This window comes from Ochotona curzoniae, unplaced genomic scaffold (genome assembly GCF_017591425.1).
Source record: "Ochotona curzoniae isolate NIBS_2020 unplaced genomic scaffold, NIBS_Ocur_1.0 contig_1976, whole genome shotgun sequence".
Classification (NCBI taxonomy): Eukaryota; Metazoa; Chordata; class Mammalia; order Lagomorpha; family Ochotonidae; genus Ochotona; species Ochotona curzoniae.
In genome coordinates this window covers 2,325,259-2,341,103 of record NW_024465279.1, presented here as the reverse complement: position 1 = coordinate 2,341,103, position 15,845 = coordinate 2,325,259, and the positions used below count along the sequence as shown (strand labels likewise).

Below are 15,845 nucleotides of genomic sequence, written 5' to 3'. Positions count from 1 at the left end.
TATCAAATGAGCACCCAAATGGAATGCCTGCATCACAGACTTAATTTCCTGTGCCACAATATTGACCTGACCTTGAATACTTTTTCAGCCATATTTCATCACTCTACTGGTTCTACTTGCACTCCTGACACTACATTAAAGACTCACATGGAGCTCCAGGACCACAGACTTTGGTCTGGCCTAGCCCAGTCACCACTGTGAAACCCATTTGGCAAGTAAACTGGCAAATGGAAGTTCTCTTACTTCGTTTCTCATCCTATCTCTGTAATTTTGTCTTTCAAACAAATCAATACATCTTTTAAAAATTTGATTGGCAATTATAACACCCACAAAGCACAAGTGCAAAAATAAAATAGCAAAACACGGGCTTATATCAAATTCAGAAGTTTCCATACAACAAAGAATGGAGAAACACCTGACAGAATGGGAAAAAGTTCTAAGTAACCTATCTGACAAAGGGTTAACATCCAGAATATATCAACAACTCAAAAAATTAACATAAATAAAGCAACCAATCCAGTTTAAAAGATGAGCAAAGGGTCTGAATAGATAGTTCTCAAAAGCAGAAATACAAAATGAAGGTACATTTATGAAAAAAACGCTGAGCACCACTAGCCATCCGAGAACTGTTCATCAAAACTACGGTGAGATATCCATTCCTGGCTGCCTATTACCCAAAAGTCAGAGAGTAACAAGGGTATGGAGAACGGGGAACTCATGGAACCACTACAGAAAAAATGCAGAGATTTCTTTCTCTAAAAACGAAGGCAACGATGCAATCCAATAATACTCAAAAGATATGAACACATTGTCTCAAAAGGCTACCTGCTCTGATGTTTTCACCAGCGCTCTTTACACTTGCCCAAACATGCAATGAATGAAGAGTGGGTAACATTTCACACACATGCACACACATACTTCTTCATTGTTTGGAAATATGTTGTATTTATTTCATTAACATGAAGTGTTTTTTTTTTAATAGAAACATTTTTTTAACATTTTTTTTTATTATTTTTTTTTATTGGAAAGGCAGATATACAGAGAGGAGAGACAGAGAGGAAGATCTCTCCGATGATTCACTCCCCAAGTGAGCGCAACAGGCCGATGCTATGCCGATCGGAAGCCAGGAGCCTCTTCAGGGTCTCCCACGTGGGTGCAGGGTCCCAAAGCTTTGGGCCATCCTCGACTGCTCTCCCGGGCCACAGGCAGGGAGCTGGATGGGAAGCAGGGCTGCCGGGATTAGAACCGGCGCCCATATGGGATTCCGGGTGTGCAAGGCGAGGACCTTAACCACTTGTGCCACCGCGCCGGGCCCTAACATGAAGTTTTATGCTGATTCAACTGATGTTGCATTACTGAGATAGATCCCTTCAGTCAAATGCGTTAATTTTGTTCACAGGTTTCCATCTTTCATAGTAAATTTAAAATGTTTAATTTATTTATTTTCATTTATTTGAAAGACAGAGATCCTCTGTCCACTGGCGCACTCTCCCACATGCCTACAACAGCTGGAGCTGAGCAAGACTAAATTTAAAATGCAAGAACTGGACCTGAGCTTCCTGCACATGGGTAGCCTGAGACCCAAACTCCCAGAGCCATCAAATGCCCAAGGGTGTTTGGGATAGGATGAAATCAAAAGCTTGCACTGGACTCCAGCATTCTGACAGATGCGATGCAGTCAGTCCCAGCACAGTACCAAGTGTCTGCTCCTGCTTTTACATCTAAATGCCTGAGCGAATACTGTCTTTTCTTGTAATGCTTTTGTAGATTTTTTTTTCTCTTCTATTTTCTGGAAGAGACTGTGGAGTACCACTATCACTCGTTCTTACCTTGCAACCTTTTGTACAGCATTCTCCAGAGCCACAGTCTTTGCCACTTATCTTTGTACAAGTTCTTGGATCGCAGCAATCTTTATGTGTACAGTTCTATAGAGAAATGTGGAGGCACTTAATTAGATATAGCCAGACCCCATCCAATAAAACTGCAACAGACAAATTTACAAAGAATAAAGCATGTGTTGCAGTCACAGTTTCTATAATCCCATCCTTATAGATTTACAAGAACCAACATCTTATTCAGTACTAGAAAAACAAGTGTGTCTCACTGTATTTCATGTAAGTTGAGCAATACCGCTATAGAACCAAACTTAAACCTGGGAGAAACTGATATCAGATACCCTAACTACCATTTTCTCCAAATTCTTTATATTCTTTCTTGTAATAATAACGTGCATCTCAGATATTTTATACCCAAATAAATCCCCAAGTTGAATAATTTTTATAAATGTAAAACCATTTGCTATACTTGTTCAAATCCTAAAATCTCGACCTTCCTTAGGAAAGGTGGAAACCATGATGTTCTAGACCCACAGAGTTCAATGTGGTGGTCACTAGCTGCCTGTAGCAGGTGTGCATGTGTCCCATGGGGCCCATTCGATGTGGAAATCAGCTAAGGATTAGCGACGCTCACCACCTCCTCCCTATATCCTTTCAGGCTACCTGCCCATTTCTGCTCTTCATAAACACGGATATTTACAAGCCTGTAGGTTATGTTTTTTACATTATTGTTCCCTTTATTGTACACAAAATTTAAAGTCTGCTGTAATCCCATTTGTGTGATTTTGCTATTGTAGTCTGAATTTTTGTTTGACTATAAAGAAGTCATTTTCACAGGCTGTCACATCTACGTAGCTTTAACCTCATAGGTTTATGTTTACTCTTAAATATTTTGATGTTACTGCTCATTAGATTTCTCTTTGTGGTTTATTTTTTTCAGTCCAGTTACTCTTTGAATACAAAAGTGCTACCAGTTTTGTATGTCAACTTCTTAGTTATAATAGTCTCACTTTTTTCTTTTAATTTTTGGAACTGGTGAGAGTATTCTGCATACATGATCATGGCACCTGAGAGTAAGCTGCAATTGCACTCCTTGGAATCCCTTTACTTCTTTCTTCATGGAGTGTTCTTTCTTGTGCTTACAGCATCAGCTCTAACAAAACCAATGACAGTGAGCATCTTGACCTTTTAATGTATTTCAGTGGAAAATCTTTTAATTTTTCTCCACTGAGAATTCGATCCTCATTAATGGCTGTTTTGGCCTTGACCATTTTTAAATTACACTTACGATTAAGAGATTTATTGAGAAAATGAGCACAACATTGTCAAATACCTTCCTCAATTTATGTGATCATATAGATATTCATTGGTTTTTAACTATATTTAGTATTTGTAAACGGAACGAATTACAAGTATTTCAAACGTACGGATTGAAGACCATAATTGTACTTCTGTTAAGTCGTCCTTGCATTGCTGAAGTAAATATGATTTCACCATGTCCAATTTTGTTTACTAATATTTTTGTGAGAATTTTATATCTGTGTTTGTTATAGAAACTGGCCTGTACGTTCCCTTCTTTGCACTGTCTTTGATTTTGGTCTTGTAATGTATACGTGGAAATATTCTTTCTGGCTGTTTTATTGGATATTCCCTCAACACCTGCGGTATTCTTTGCAGTTATTCATTTCAAATGTGGAGCTAATAGAGACACTTAACAATGTCAGCGGCAATTTTTGGAAATTAAAAATTATCTAGAGAGCCTAAGCTGCCCACACTCTAAAATAATAAAATTAGAGTATTTAAAGGTCCCATATTTCTCAAAGAGTTGCAAGTATTTTCAAACTTATCTTACTGCAGAATGAGATTATTCAAATGTCTTTTGTTAAGTGCTATTTTACACGTACATAGGAAACTAAGAAAAAAAATTAAAATTTATACTAACCGCTGCAGTGCCACAGTCACATTGTTCCCCTTGTTCAATTATATTATTGCCACACACTCTCTGTGGGTTTTGTTGTTTGTAAAATGGCTTTTCAAAAGGACTGTAATTACTGTTCGAGAGGCATTGAGCGTCAGAGTGTGAAGTGATAGATTTAAAGTCATCCAAACTGCAGGTGCTAAAATCCTTAATACCCCTTGAAAATCTAAAATGCAAAAAAAATGTATGTATAACATACAATTATTGTTGTAGGTCTATACATTTTTCATTACATTGTTCTGAAAATAGTTCTAAAGAGCCAAATTCTCACATCTGCATTGTGATTCGTCTGTGCTACTCACATCCTCTATGAGTGGCAGTTCAAGTCTCAAGATAACCTGCTTCCAATCCAGCTTACTAACGTGTCTGAGAAAGCAGTGGGAAATGGCACGAGTGCTTGGGCCCCTGATTCCCTTGGAGAAAACCCAGCAGTACTGCTGGAACCCTGGTTTCTTCTTGCCTCAACCCAAGCCACGAAAGCCATTCGGGGAGTGAATCAGCAAATGAAAGATTTATCTCTCCTCTCTTTCACTTTGCCTTTTAAATAAGTGAACAGAATCTTGTTACTAATAAAGTTCTATTACTTACAGAAAGTGATAGTCATACTTTTAAAAATGCATTTTGCTTTCCTAATATATCTTAAAATGTGTTCATTTCTAGGTATTTCAAGATGGTTGACTAGGGAAAAGACATGCTTATTTTGACTAGGGGATGTTAGCAAGAGAAAAGCAGAGAAGGTACATTGCTGTGGGAGAGTGAAGAGAAGTTTGTGTGGAAATCAAAGAGCAGAGAGACACCATGGAGAAGCGTAGAGTGTGTAATCCTGCAGCAGTAAATGGGGACACCACGAAAGGGATGGGGGGAAAGGCAGGTCAGGAGAACGAGCTGGAAGCAGGTCCTCACAGCCAGAGTTATTAGCCAGGCCACTGCGTGATGTAGACTTTCACTGACCACACCTGACCTGACTCCACACTGGACTGGAACTAGAGTAGGGAAAAGGGAACCCACAAATCACCATGAGCAAAGCCAACTTCTTTTCTCCCATTCTCCCAAGGGGCATTCAATCGGTCAAGGATAATGTGCCATCTTAAGATCAGCAATGGTTGCTATAGCTGTAGCGTGTGGCTGCAACTATGTGGAAACACATGACTAGATAATTTTTGCCAAGGGTAAAACCCTTGTTCCTCACTGACTTTTGAGTCTGGGCTAGTGACCTAAAGGGAATGAGTGCCTATCAAGGACTGTGAGGCACATCTGTAACCCTCTACAGGCTCTAGAGTGCAAGCTGACAAGGCAGAGTATGCGTAAGACCTGTTCCGGAAATGACCATGCTCTGCCAATTGTATCATGTATCTTTTATGAACACAATGGACTGGAGCTGGAAATGAACAACTAAAGAAACTGTAATATGCTCAAACATGTGGAAATCAAACAGCACTACTCAATGAGCAACAGGTCATAGAATAAATCAAAAAGGAAATTTAAAAAATACCCTGGGAATGAATTGAGGTGACAAGAGAACATATTAAAACCCATGCAGCAAAAGCAGTGTTAAGAGGGACTTGGAGGTCATAGTCATTAATGCCTGCATCAACATATGGGAAATACATCATTTATCAAGGCATCTCAAAAACCTAGAAAAACATCAACAAATCAAATCCCAAATTATAAAGAAGGAAGAAATAATTAAAATTAGCAAATAAGCAAATTTGGAACAAAAATATGTAGAATCAGTGAACAGCTAATTCCTTGAAAAAATAATCAAAATAGATACACCTAACCAATAAACAACAGGGAAAAGTCCCAAATCAGTACAAATCAGACGTTAAAAAGGAGATACAACAACACAAAGATATAATTATCTGGAATTGTTAGAACTGCTATATGCCAATCAATTGGAAAATCTAAAAAAAAAAAAAAAAAAAAAAAGGATACATCTCTGGACAAATACAATCCATCAAAATTGAATGATGTTGAGGGAGAAGAGAAGATGGCCGACGTAGGAGGAAGGCTGTGAGGGAGTCTCCAGTGAAAGAGGGATAGAAAGTCACAGAAGCAGCAAAGAGGAACAGCAGGGAATCGCAGGGAGAGGTCCGTGAGGCTCCCTGGGACAGTGTGGAGCCAAAAAGATCCACACAACTCGGAAGAACAGCGAGAACGGAGCAGGGCAAAGGTAGAGAAACCGACATCCCACTCCAGACCTGCTGAGTCACTTTTGAAAACGGCCTGACGGGAGACGCGGACAGCCCGGAGGCGGGGAGATCGGGCGGATCGTCGCCGGCGGGAGGCCTTCGGCAGCGGTGGAGGCAGACTGCAGCGGCCGAACGTTTGGTGAGCCGGGGGGTTGACGTGGCAGCCTCCGCATTCCTAGACCCCTGCCGAGGTTTTAGCCTCTGAGAACGCGGGGCAGACGGACTGAAACTGTTGGGTTTGTGCCTTGGGAACTGCGTGCAGTGGTGTTGGTGGCTGAGGGGGCCCCGGGGGGGCGCCTCGGGTGTTCCTACACTGGGGGGGCCAGTGCGTCTCGGTGCGCAGAGGCTGCTGGCGAGGATCTGGAGTCCTCCACATCCTGCCTGGTGGAAGTGAGATAACATCAGGAAGACCCTGGTCGCCGCGCCGAGCGGCTGCGCCGAGCGGACTAGGCGGCCCCGCCTGCAGCAGCCGCCTCCACAGCGCAGGTGTCAGGTGTCAGAAGAGCTCTGCCCAGCTTTGGGAAGTGTAGTGCTGTGTGTCCCCGACACGCAGGTACCACTCCCATAGGGTGAACTGCTCACCTCTCGCCTCCCACCCTGCAGTTCTGAGCGTGGGCGACCCACCAGGAGAGCACTGAAAACTCCTGCATCACACTGACACGGTGCGAACCTGCCGTGAAATTATAACAGGGCGCCTGGGCCACTCCTCCGCTAAGGGCCGGTGTGAGAGAGCCACACAGGAACAGGGGCTCTGAACATCCACACACCACGAGTGGTGGATTCACTGCACAAGAGCCACGCCTGGAAAGTGCCTCACCCACAGTCCCGTGTGTGGGAGACGCACCAGGTGGGCTCTGAAAAACCTTGCAGTCCCTGACACGGAGAACGCAAGGAGAAAGCACATAAAACCTTCTAAGTCCTGCGGATTCCCGTGCAGGGGGCACACCCAGAGAGCGCCTCCATCCCTCCACGCCCTGGGGTGTCACACCTGTAGAAGAGGTGCCCAGAGTGTGCCTGGAATCCACTGGGCCCCCAAGGTGGTGCTCTACAGCCCCGGGCCCTGAGAACGCACCAACGGTGCCTTGAAAATTACCACGCTCGACAACACCACGTCTGCAGGCTCCAATCTCTACAGGAAAGCATCTGACAGCCCCTCAACACACGGGTTCATTTGCCCCACCAGAATTCACCAACGCAATGGGAAAAACCACCAGAAAGAGCTGTGCTCCAGATGAAAGAGCCAGCACCCCACCAAACATGGGCCAAAAGCCATTATCAATATCGGCGATGCGAGATGAAGACATGGACGTGTTACCAGCAAAGGAATTGATGAAAATAATGCTAAAATTTCTCAGAGACGTGGACACAAAGCTGGAAGACTACCAGAACCGCATAATCACCGAAATACAACAAATCAAAACCAAACTGGATGCCCAAGAGAATAAAATTGAAAGCCTCATCAACAGAATAAATGCGGCAGAGGAAAGGATCTCTGAAACAGAAGACACACAAAATGAAAGTGCCCAGCGAATTAAACAGCTGGAGACAAACCTCAGCAAAACTAATAAAATGATGCAAGAGATGAAGGATTACCTTAGAAAACTGAATATTCGGATCATCGGCCTCCCTGAGGGAGTAGAAAGAGAATCTGGGATGCAAGCAGTGCTTGATGAAATTATACAGGAAAACTTCCAAAACACTTGGAACACGAATCCACCCCGCATACAGGATGGACAGAGAACTCCCAACAGACATGACCCAAAGAGATCTTCACCCAGACACACGGTGCTCAGGTTCTACTCCAATGAAGACAAAGAAGGAATCCTGAGACAAGTACGAAGTAGAGAAAAGATCACATACAGGGGAAAACCCATCAGAATCACTGCTGACTTCTCCGAAGAGACCCTACAAGCAAGGAGAGAATGGACAAAGATCTTCCAAGTCCTGAAACAAAACAACTGTCAACCAAAAATAATCTACCCAGCAAAGATCTCATTTGTATATGAGAACGAAATCAGATACTTCAATAGCAAAGAAAAACTAGAAGAATATGTCTACACAAAACCAGCTCTGCAAAGTCTCCTTAGAAATGCGCTAGTCCCGGACAAAAAGGAGGCAAATCACAAACAAAGATGGCAAATAAGAAGGTCTCCAAACTAAAAGCTGCACAAACAAGACAACTACATAGGCAACAACACACACACAACACAATCACATGGCAAGGCAAAATTGCAAACTCTCAATTTTAACTCTCAACACAAATGGTCTAAATTCACCAATCAAAAGACAGAGATTAATAGAATGGATCATCAAACAAGACCCAACCATCTGTTGCCTACAAGAAACGCATCTAACCAGAAAGGATGCAAAGAAACTGAAAGTGAAGGGATGGAAAAAGATATTTCACGCTAATGGACAAGGAAAAAAAGCTGGGGTAGCTATCCTAATTTCAGACGAGATAGATTTCATTCTAACTAACATCAAAAGAGACAGGGAAGGCCATTTTATACTGGTGAAGGGAATGATCCATCAAGAAGCAATCACCATCATTAATGTTTATGCACCGAATCTTAATGCACCTAGTTACGTAAAGCAATTACTTACAGACTTAAGGGAAGACATAGACACCCGGACAATTCTTGTGGGCGATCTCAACACACCTCTAACAACAATGGACCGGTCTACGAAACAAAAACTCAACAAAGAAACAACAGAGCTCACACAAACAATAGAACAACTGGACTTAGTAGACATATATAGAACTTTTTATCCTAAGGCCACAGACTATACATTCTTCTCAGCGGTACATGGCACCTTCTCCAGAATCGACCACATGATAGGACATAAAGCGAATCTAAACAACTTCCAAAACATTAGTATCATACCATGTACCCTCTCAGACCACCATGGGATGAAACTGGAAATCAACAACTCAAAACTCCCCAGGAAGTATAGGCACTCTTGGAAATTGAACAATATGCTATTAAACGAACATTGGGTCAGAGAAGAAATCAAAGATGAGATCAAAAAATTTATGGAAACCAATGAAAACTCTGATACAACACTCCAAAACTTGTGGGACACCGCCAAAGCAGTGCTACGAGGTAGATTCATCGCAATCGGAGCACATGTCAAGGCCCAAGAAAGACGCCAAATACAGGAACTAACCTCACACCTCCAGGATCTGGAAAAACAGCAGCAGAAGAGTCCCACGCACAATAGGAAACAAGAAATCATCAAAACAAGGGAGGAGATAAACCAAATAGAAATCAAAAAAACTATACATAAAATCAACAAATCAAAAAGTTGGTTTTTTGAGAAAATAAACAAAATAGACACTCCACTGGCCCGATTGACCAAAAAAAAACAAGAGAAAGTGAGAATCAATAGCATTAAAGATGAAAAAGGCAACATAACAACAGACACTGCAATCATTAAGAAAATAATTAGAAATTACTACAAAGAACTGTACTCCCACAAATTTGAGGACCACCAAGAAATAGAAAAGTTCTTGGACTCCCACCACTTACCAAAACTCAGTCCGGAGGCAACTGCAGAATTAAATAAACCCATAACCGAGGTAGAGATTGAAACAGTCATCAAGGATCTCCCAACGAAAAAAAGCCCAGGCCCAGACGGCTTCACTACAGAATTCTACAAAACATTCCGAACAGAACTAACCCCAATCCTCTACAAGCTCTTCAAAACAATAGAGGAGGAAGCAACCCTCCCAAACTCATTCTATGAAGCCAACATCACCTTAATCCCAAAACCGGACAGAGAACCATCAGAGAAGGAAAACTACAGACCTATCTCTCTGATGAACATTGATGCTAAAATTCTCAACAAAATCCTAGCCAATAGAATTCAAAAAATCATCAGACAGATCATTCATCCGGATCAAGTAGGATTCATCCCTGGAATGCAGGGATGGTTCAACATTCGGAAATCCATAAATGTTATAAACCATATCCAAAAACTGCAAAACAAGAACCACATAATAGTTTCAATAGATGCAGAAAAAGCTTTCGACAAAATCCAACACCTCTTCATGCTAAAAACTCTAGCCAAAGTAGGCATAGATGGGAAAATCCACAACATAATTAAAGCAATTTATGAAAAACCCAACGCCAGTATCATACTGAATGGAGAAAAGCTAGAACCCTTCCCACTGAGATCTGGAACAAGACAAGGGTGCCCGCTATCACCACTGCTATTCAACATAGTCCTAGAGGTACTTGCAGAGGCCATAAGACAAGAAAAAGAAATCAAAGGCATACGTATAGGAAACGAAGAAGTCAAGCTTTCACTATATGCAGATGACATAATCCTATACATAGAAAAACCAGGAGACTCAATACAGAAACTGCTAGAACTTATACGAGAGTTTGGCAGAGTGGCAGGGTACAAAATTAACGAACGAAAATCAACAGCCATAGTGTACGCAAATAACACCAAGATGGAAGAAGATCTAACCAACAGGATACCATTCAAAACAACAGAGAGAAGTATGAAGTATTTGGGAATAAATCTAACCAAAAGCGTAGGAGACCTATTCGAAGAAAACTACAAACTATTTAAAAAGGAAATTGAACAAAACCTCAAAAGATGGAATAACATCCCGTGCTCCTGGATAGGCAAAATCAATATCATTAAAATGTCTATACTACCACAAGCAATATACATTTTCAACGCAATTCCAATCAAATTGCCCAAAACATTCTTCACGGAACTGGATACAATGATTCAAAAGTTCATCTGGAAACACAAAAAACCACGAATAGCTAGAACCATCCTGAAAAATAAGAGGTTAGCAGGGGGAATCACAATCCCGGACCTCTGGACATATTATAGAGCAGTGGCTATCAAAACAGCCTGGTACTGGCACAAAGACAGAAAGGAAGATCAATGGAATAGAATAGAAGCACCAAAAGGGAACCCACACAAATACAGCCAATTAATCTTTGACAAAAAGACCAATGATAGCTCAAGCAAGTGGGAAGGCCTCTTTAGTAAATGTTGTTGGGACAACTGGCTGATAGCCTGTAGAAACAAAAGGATAGACCCACATCTATCACCATACACTAAGATCCAATCTACATGGATAAAAGACCTAAATCTACATCCAGAAACCTTCAAACTCTTACAAGAAAATGTAGGAAATACACTGCAAGACCTAGGAGTAGGTTCCGACTTTCTAAGAAGGACACCAAAAGCAATAGCAGTTGAGAACAGAATAAACAAATGGGACCTCATCAAACTAAGAAGCTTCTGTACAGCAAGGGAAACAATCAACAAAGTAAAAAAGCAACCCACAGAGTGGGAGAAGATCTTTGCACACGATATAGGCGATAGGGGGCTAATTTCCAGGATATACAAAGAACTTCAAAACAACCAAAAAACCAAAACAAACAAGCCACTCAAGAAATGGGCAAGGGAAATGGGCAAACATTTCACAAAGGAACAAGTCCAAATGGCAAACAAACATATGAAAAAATGTTCCAGCTCCCTAGCAATAAGGGAAATCCAAATTAAAACATCGATGAGGTACCACCTAACACCAGTAAGATTGGCCCACATAAACAAGAACACCAACGACGCTTGCTGGCGAGGATGCGGGGAAAAGGGAACCCTACTCCACTGCTGGTGGAGCTGCAAATTGGTACAGCCTTTATGGAAATCAGTCTGGAGAACACTCAAACAACTCGGAATCTGCATGCCATATGACCCAGCAATAGCACTCCTAGGAATATATCCAAAACACCTGTTTTACGACAAACCAACATGCATCCCTATGTTCATTGCAGCACAATCAGTAATTGCAAAAACATGGAAGCAACCGAAATGCCCATCAGCAGAAGATTGGATAAGAAAGCTTTGGTTCATCTACTCCATGGAATACTACTCAGCTATTAAAAAAAACAAATTGCAGTTCTTTGTGGCTAAATGGGCACAACTGGAAACTATAATGCTAAGGGAAATGAGTGAATCCCAAAAGATTAGATACCACATGTTTGCCTTGATTTAACCTGTAATTTTTTGTTTGGTTGTTTGTTATTTTTTGAACCTGTCATTGATACTGTCTCAACCCAGATGTTTCGAAGAATGGAACTCGCATTATTCTTAACATATTGTTTACCCATTACTATGTCAATTAATTCCATAATGTTGTATATTGATACTGAGGCCTTGTTGGGGCTTTTAACTGACCGGATCTTTACTCTGTTAGACCTATCTTCAGACCATAGAAGGTCTCCCCAAGAGGCCACTGAACTTATCTGGACAATAAGACGCTGAACTTTATGCTAGGCATGTGTTTGCAAGCAATGAATCTCAACTGAACTTGAACTATGGTTATGCAACAAGGTGGAGGAATCCACCATGGGGGGAGGGGTATGGGGAGGGGTGGGGGGAATCCCCAGCGCCTATAAAACTGTACTACATAATACAGTGTAAGCAACAATAAAAAAAAAAAAAATTGAATGATGTTGACCTAGAAAACGTAATATGATCTATTGTTAACACAGATATTGGAAAAATAATAAGTACCCTCCCACAAAGGAGAGTCCAGGCCCACATGGCTTCACTGCCTGAATTCCACTAAACTTTTCTAGACAAAATAATTACAATTCTTCTATCATTCAAAATAATTTTAAAAAGTGGGAAATCCTCCCACACTCCTTTAGGGAAGCCATGAGACCAGTATGACATTAATTCCCAAACTGGAAACAAACACAACAAATAAAGAAAATTACAGGCAAAAATCCCTGATGAACAGAGTTGATGGAATTGCCCAGAGGGGGCTTGTTTCTGGTTGATCACACAGAACTGATCCAGCGTGAAAGGGAGCACCAGTTTCACACCCTGCAGGGTCTGCGTGGTCCCTGGAGCTGAAAGCCAGCAGCCCTGTCACCAAAATGACAGGACTAAACTACCCCTTACCAATAATACCTCTGAATGTAAACAGCTTTAACTCATCAGATCGGAGAACTGGAGGAAAAAACAAACCCCAACCATCTGCTGCTTACAGGAGGCACATCTCACCAATAAAGATCAGAGAAAATGGAAAGTGAAAGGTTGGAAAAAATATTTCAAGCAAATGGTAAGGAAAAATGTTCAGGTATAGCCATTCTTACATCAGATGATATAGCCTTTGATGCGATGAGCATCAAAAGAGACGAAGAAGGATACTACATACTGATCAATGGATCCATTCAGCAAGAAGAGATCACAATAATAAATGAATATGCACGAAATGCCAAAGCATCTGGCTACATGAAACAAATATTAACGATTTAAAGGGAGACATAGACTCCAATACGATCATACTAGGAGACCTTAATACCCCATTAACATCAATAGACAGATCAAAAAACAAAAAAATCAGCAAACAATAGAACTCACCCAAACTATAGAGCAAATGGACTTTGTTGACATCTATCAAACCTTTCATCCTACAAACAGAGAACACACTTTTTTTTCATCAGTATGTGGAACCTTCTCCAGAATTGATCATGTTATAGGCCACAAAACAAGCCTCAGCAATTTTTAAAAAGTTGAAATCATACCATGCATCTTCTCAGACCATCATGGAGTGAAGCTAGAGACCAAGAAGTCAAAACACCAAGGAAGACTTGCAAACACGGGAGATTGAATAATATGTCACTAAATGAGCAATGGGTTAGTGAGGACATCAAAGGGGAAATTTTAAAATTGCTTGAAACAAATGAAAGCATCAAACAACATATCAAAATTCATGGAACATAATCAAGGTGGTGCTAAGAGGAAAATTCATTTCAATCAGTGCTTAAGTCAAGAAACTAGAAAAGCGTCAAGTAAATCAGCTAACCTTACAGCTGAAGGAACTAGAAAAGCAACAGCAAAGCAACCCCAAGATTAGTAGGAAAAAAGAAATAGTCAAAATGAGGGAGGAAATAAACCAAATAGAGACTAAGAGAACTACACATAAGATCAATCAAAGAACGGGCTCTTTGAGAAAATTGACAAAAGTGACTCCCCACTAGCCCAACTAATCAAAAAAAGGAGGGGGAAAATACACATCAATAGCATCAGAGACAAAAAAGGAGATATAACAACAGATACCTCAGAAATACAAAGAATCATCAGGAACTATTACAAGCAACTATATGTGAACAAATCAGAAGACCTAGAAGAGATGGACAGATTTTTGGATACTACAATCCACCAAATTGAATCAAGAAGCAATTAGCAGTCTAAATAAACCAATAACATGCACTGAGATTAAATCAGTAATTAAAGCTCTCCCAACCAAGAAGAGTTCTGGACCAGATGGCTTCACTGCTGAATTCTACCAAACATTTCATGAGGAACTTACCCCAATTCTTCACATCCTTTATCAAAAAATAGAAAGAGAGGCAATTCTTCCAAATTCTTTTTATGGAGCTAATATTACCTTAATAACAGAGCCAGACAGAGAAACAACAGAAAAGAGAACTACAGAATAATGTCCTTGATGAACATAGATGCAAAGATCCTCAATAAAATACAAGCCAATAGGATCTAACAACACATCAGGCAGATCATTCACCTGCACCAGGCATGCAGGGATGGTTCACAATTTGCAAATCAAAAAGTGTGATATATCACATCAACAAATTGAAAAATAAAAACCATATGATCCTCTCAACTGATGCAGAGAAGGTATTTGATAAAATCCAACAACACTTCATACTGAAAATCCTAAGCAAGATAGGCATAGAAGAAACATTCTGTAACACAATCAAAGCAATTTACAAAAAATCCAATGCCAGCATCATAATAAATGGAGAAAGACTCGAAGGCTTCCCACTAAAATCTGGAACTAGACAGGGATGTTCACTGTCACCACTACTCTTTAATATAGTATTGGAAGTCCTTAGCAGAGCTATTAGGCAAGAAAAAGGATTTAAATGACTCCAAATTGGAAATGAGGAAATGAAATTATCCGTATTTGCAGATGACACGATTCTCAAGTTAGGAGAACCAAAAGACTCGGTCAAGAGACTATTGGAACTCATAAGAGACTTTGGCAGGGTAGCAGGAGGCAAAATTAATGAACACAAGTCAATGGCACTAGTGTACACAAATAATTCCATGGATAAGAAAGAATTTTTAAGTACAGTCCCTTTTAAGATAGAGGAGAGGAATCTTAAATACCTAGAGATTAAGCTAACTAAATATGTGAAAGGTCTCTATGATGAAAACTATGAGACATTTTTTTAAAGGAATTAGAAGAAGACCTTGATAACTGGAGAAACTTATCATGCTCCTAAATTAGAAGGATCAACATCATCAAAATGACCATATTACCAAAAATAATATACAGATTTAATGCAATCCCAATCAAAATCCCAACAACATTCTTCTCAGAAATAAAAGTGATGATACAAAAGTTTATCTGGAATCACAAATGACCATGAATAGCTAAAGCTATCCTGAAAAATAGAAATGAAGCTGGAGGAATTGCAATTCCAAACCACAAGACATACTACATAGCAGGAGTTGTCAAAATAGTTTGGTACTGGTACAGAAAGAGAAGAACAATAGAACAGAGTAGAAACGCCAGGAGGGAGCCCACACATGTATAGCCAACTATTCCTTGACAACAAAACTGAAAACAATTCAGGCAAAAAGCCTGGCTTATTCAACTAATGCTGTTGGGACAACTGGGTAGCAGTTTGCAAAATTAAGAAGCAAGACTCACACCTGTCACATTATACAAACATCTACTCTAAATGGATCAAGGACCTAAATCTACACCTACAAACTATCAAACTATTGAAGGAAAACATAGGAAGCACACTCCAAGATATAGGAACA

General features: G+C 40.5%; 1 protein-coding gene across 1 annotated transcript in view; it reads right to left on the bottom strand.

Moving 5' to 3' along the window:
- Positions 1–15,845, bottom strand: part of LOC121150029 (disintegrin and metalloproteinase domain-containing protein 5-like) — a 61,475-nt gene that overhangs the window by 30,665 nt on the left and 14,965 nt on the right. The window contains exons 6-7 of the mRNA XM_040970673.1: positions 3,778–3,979; positions 1,830–1,925 (exon numbers count right to left, since the gene is read on the bottom strand). Of these exons, the coding sequence (XP_040826607.1) occupies positions 1,830–1,925; positions 3,778–3,979 (298 nt within the window). The remainder of the gene's footprint in view (positions 1–1,829; positions 1,926–3,777; positions 3,980–15,845) is intronic.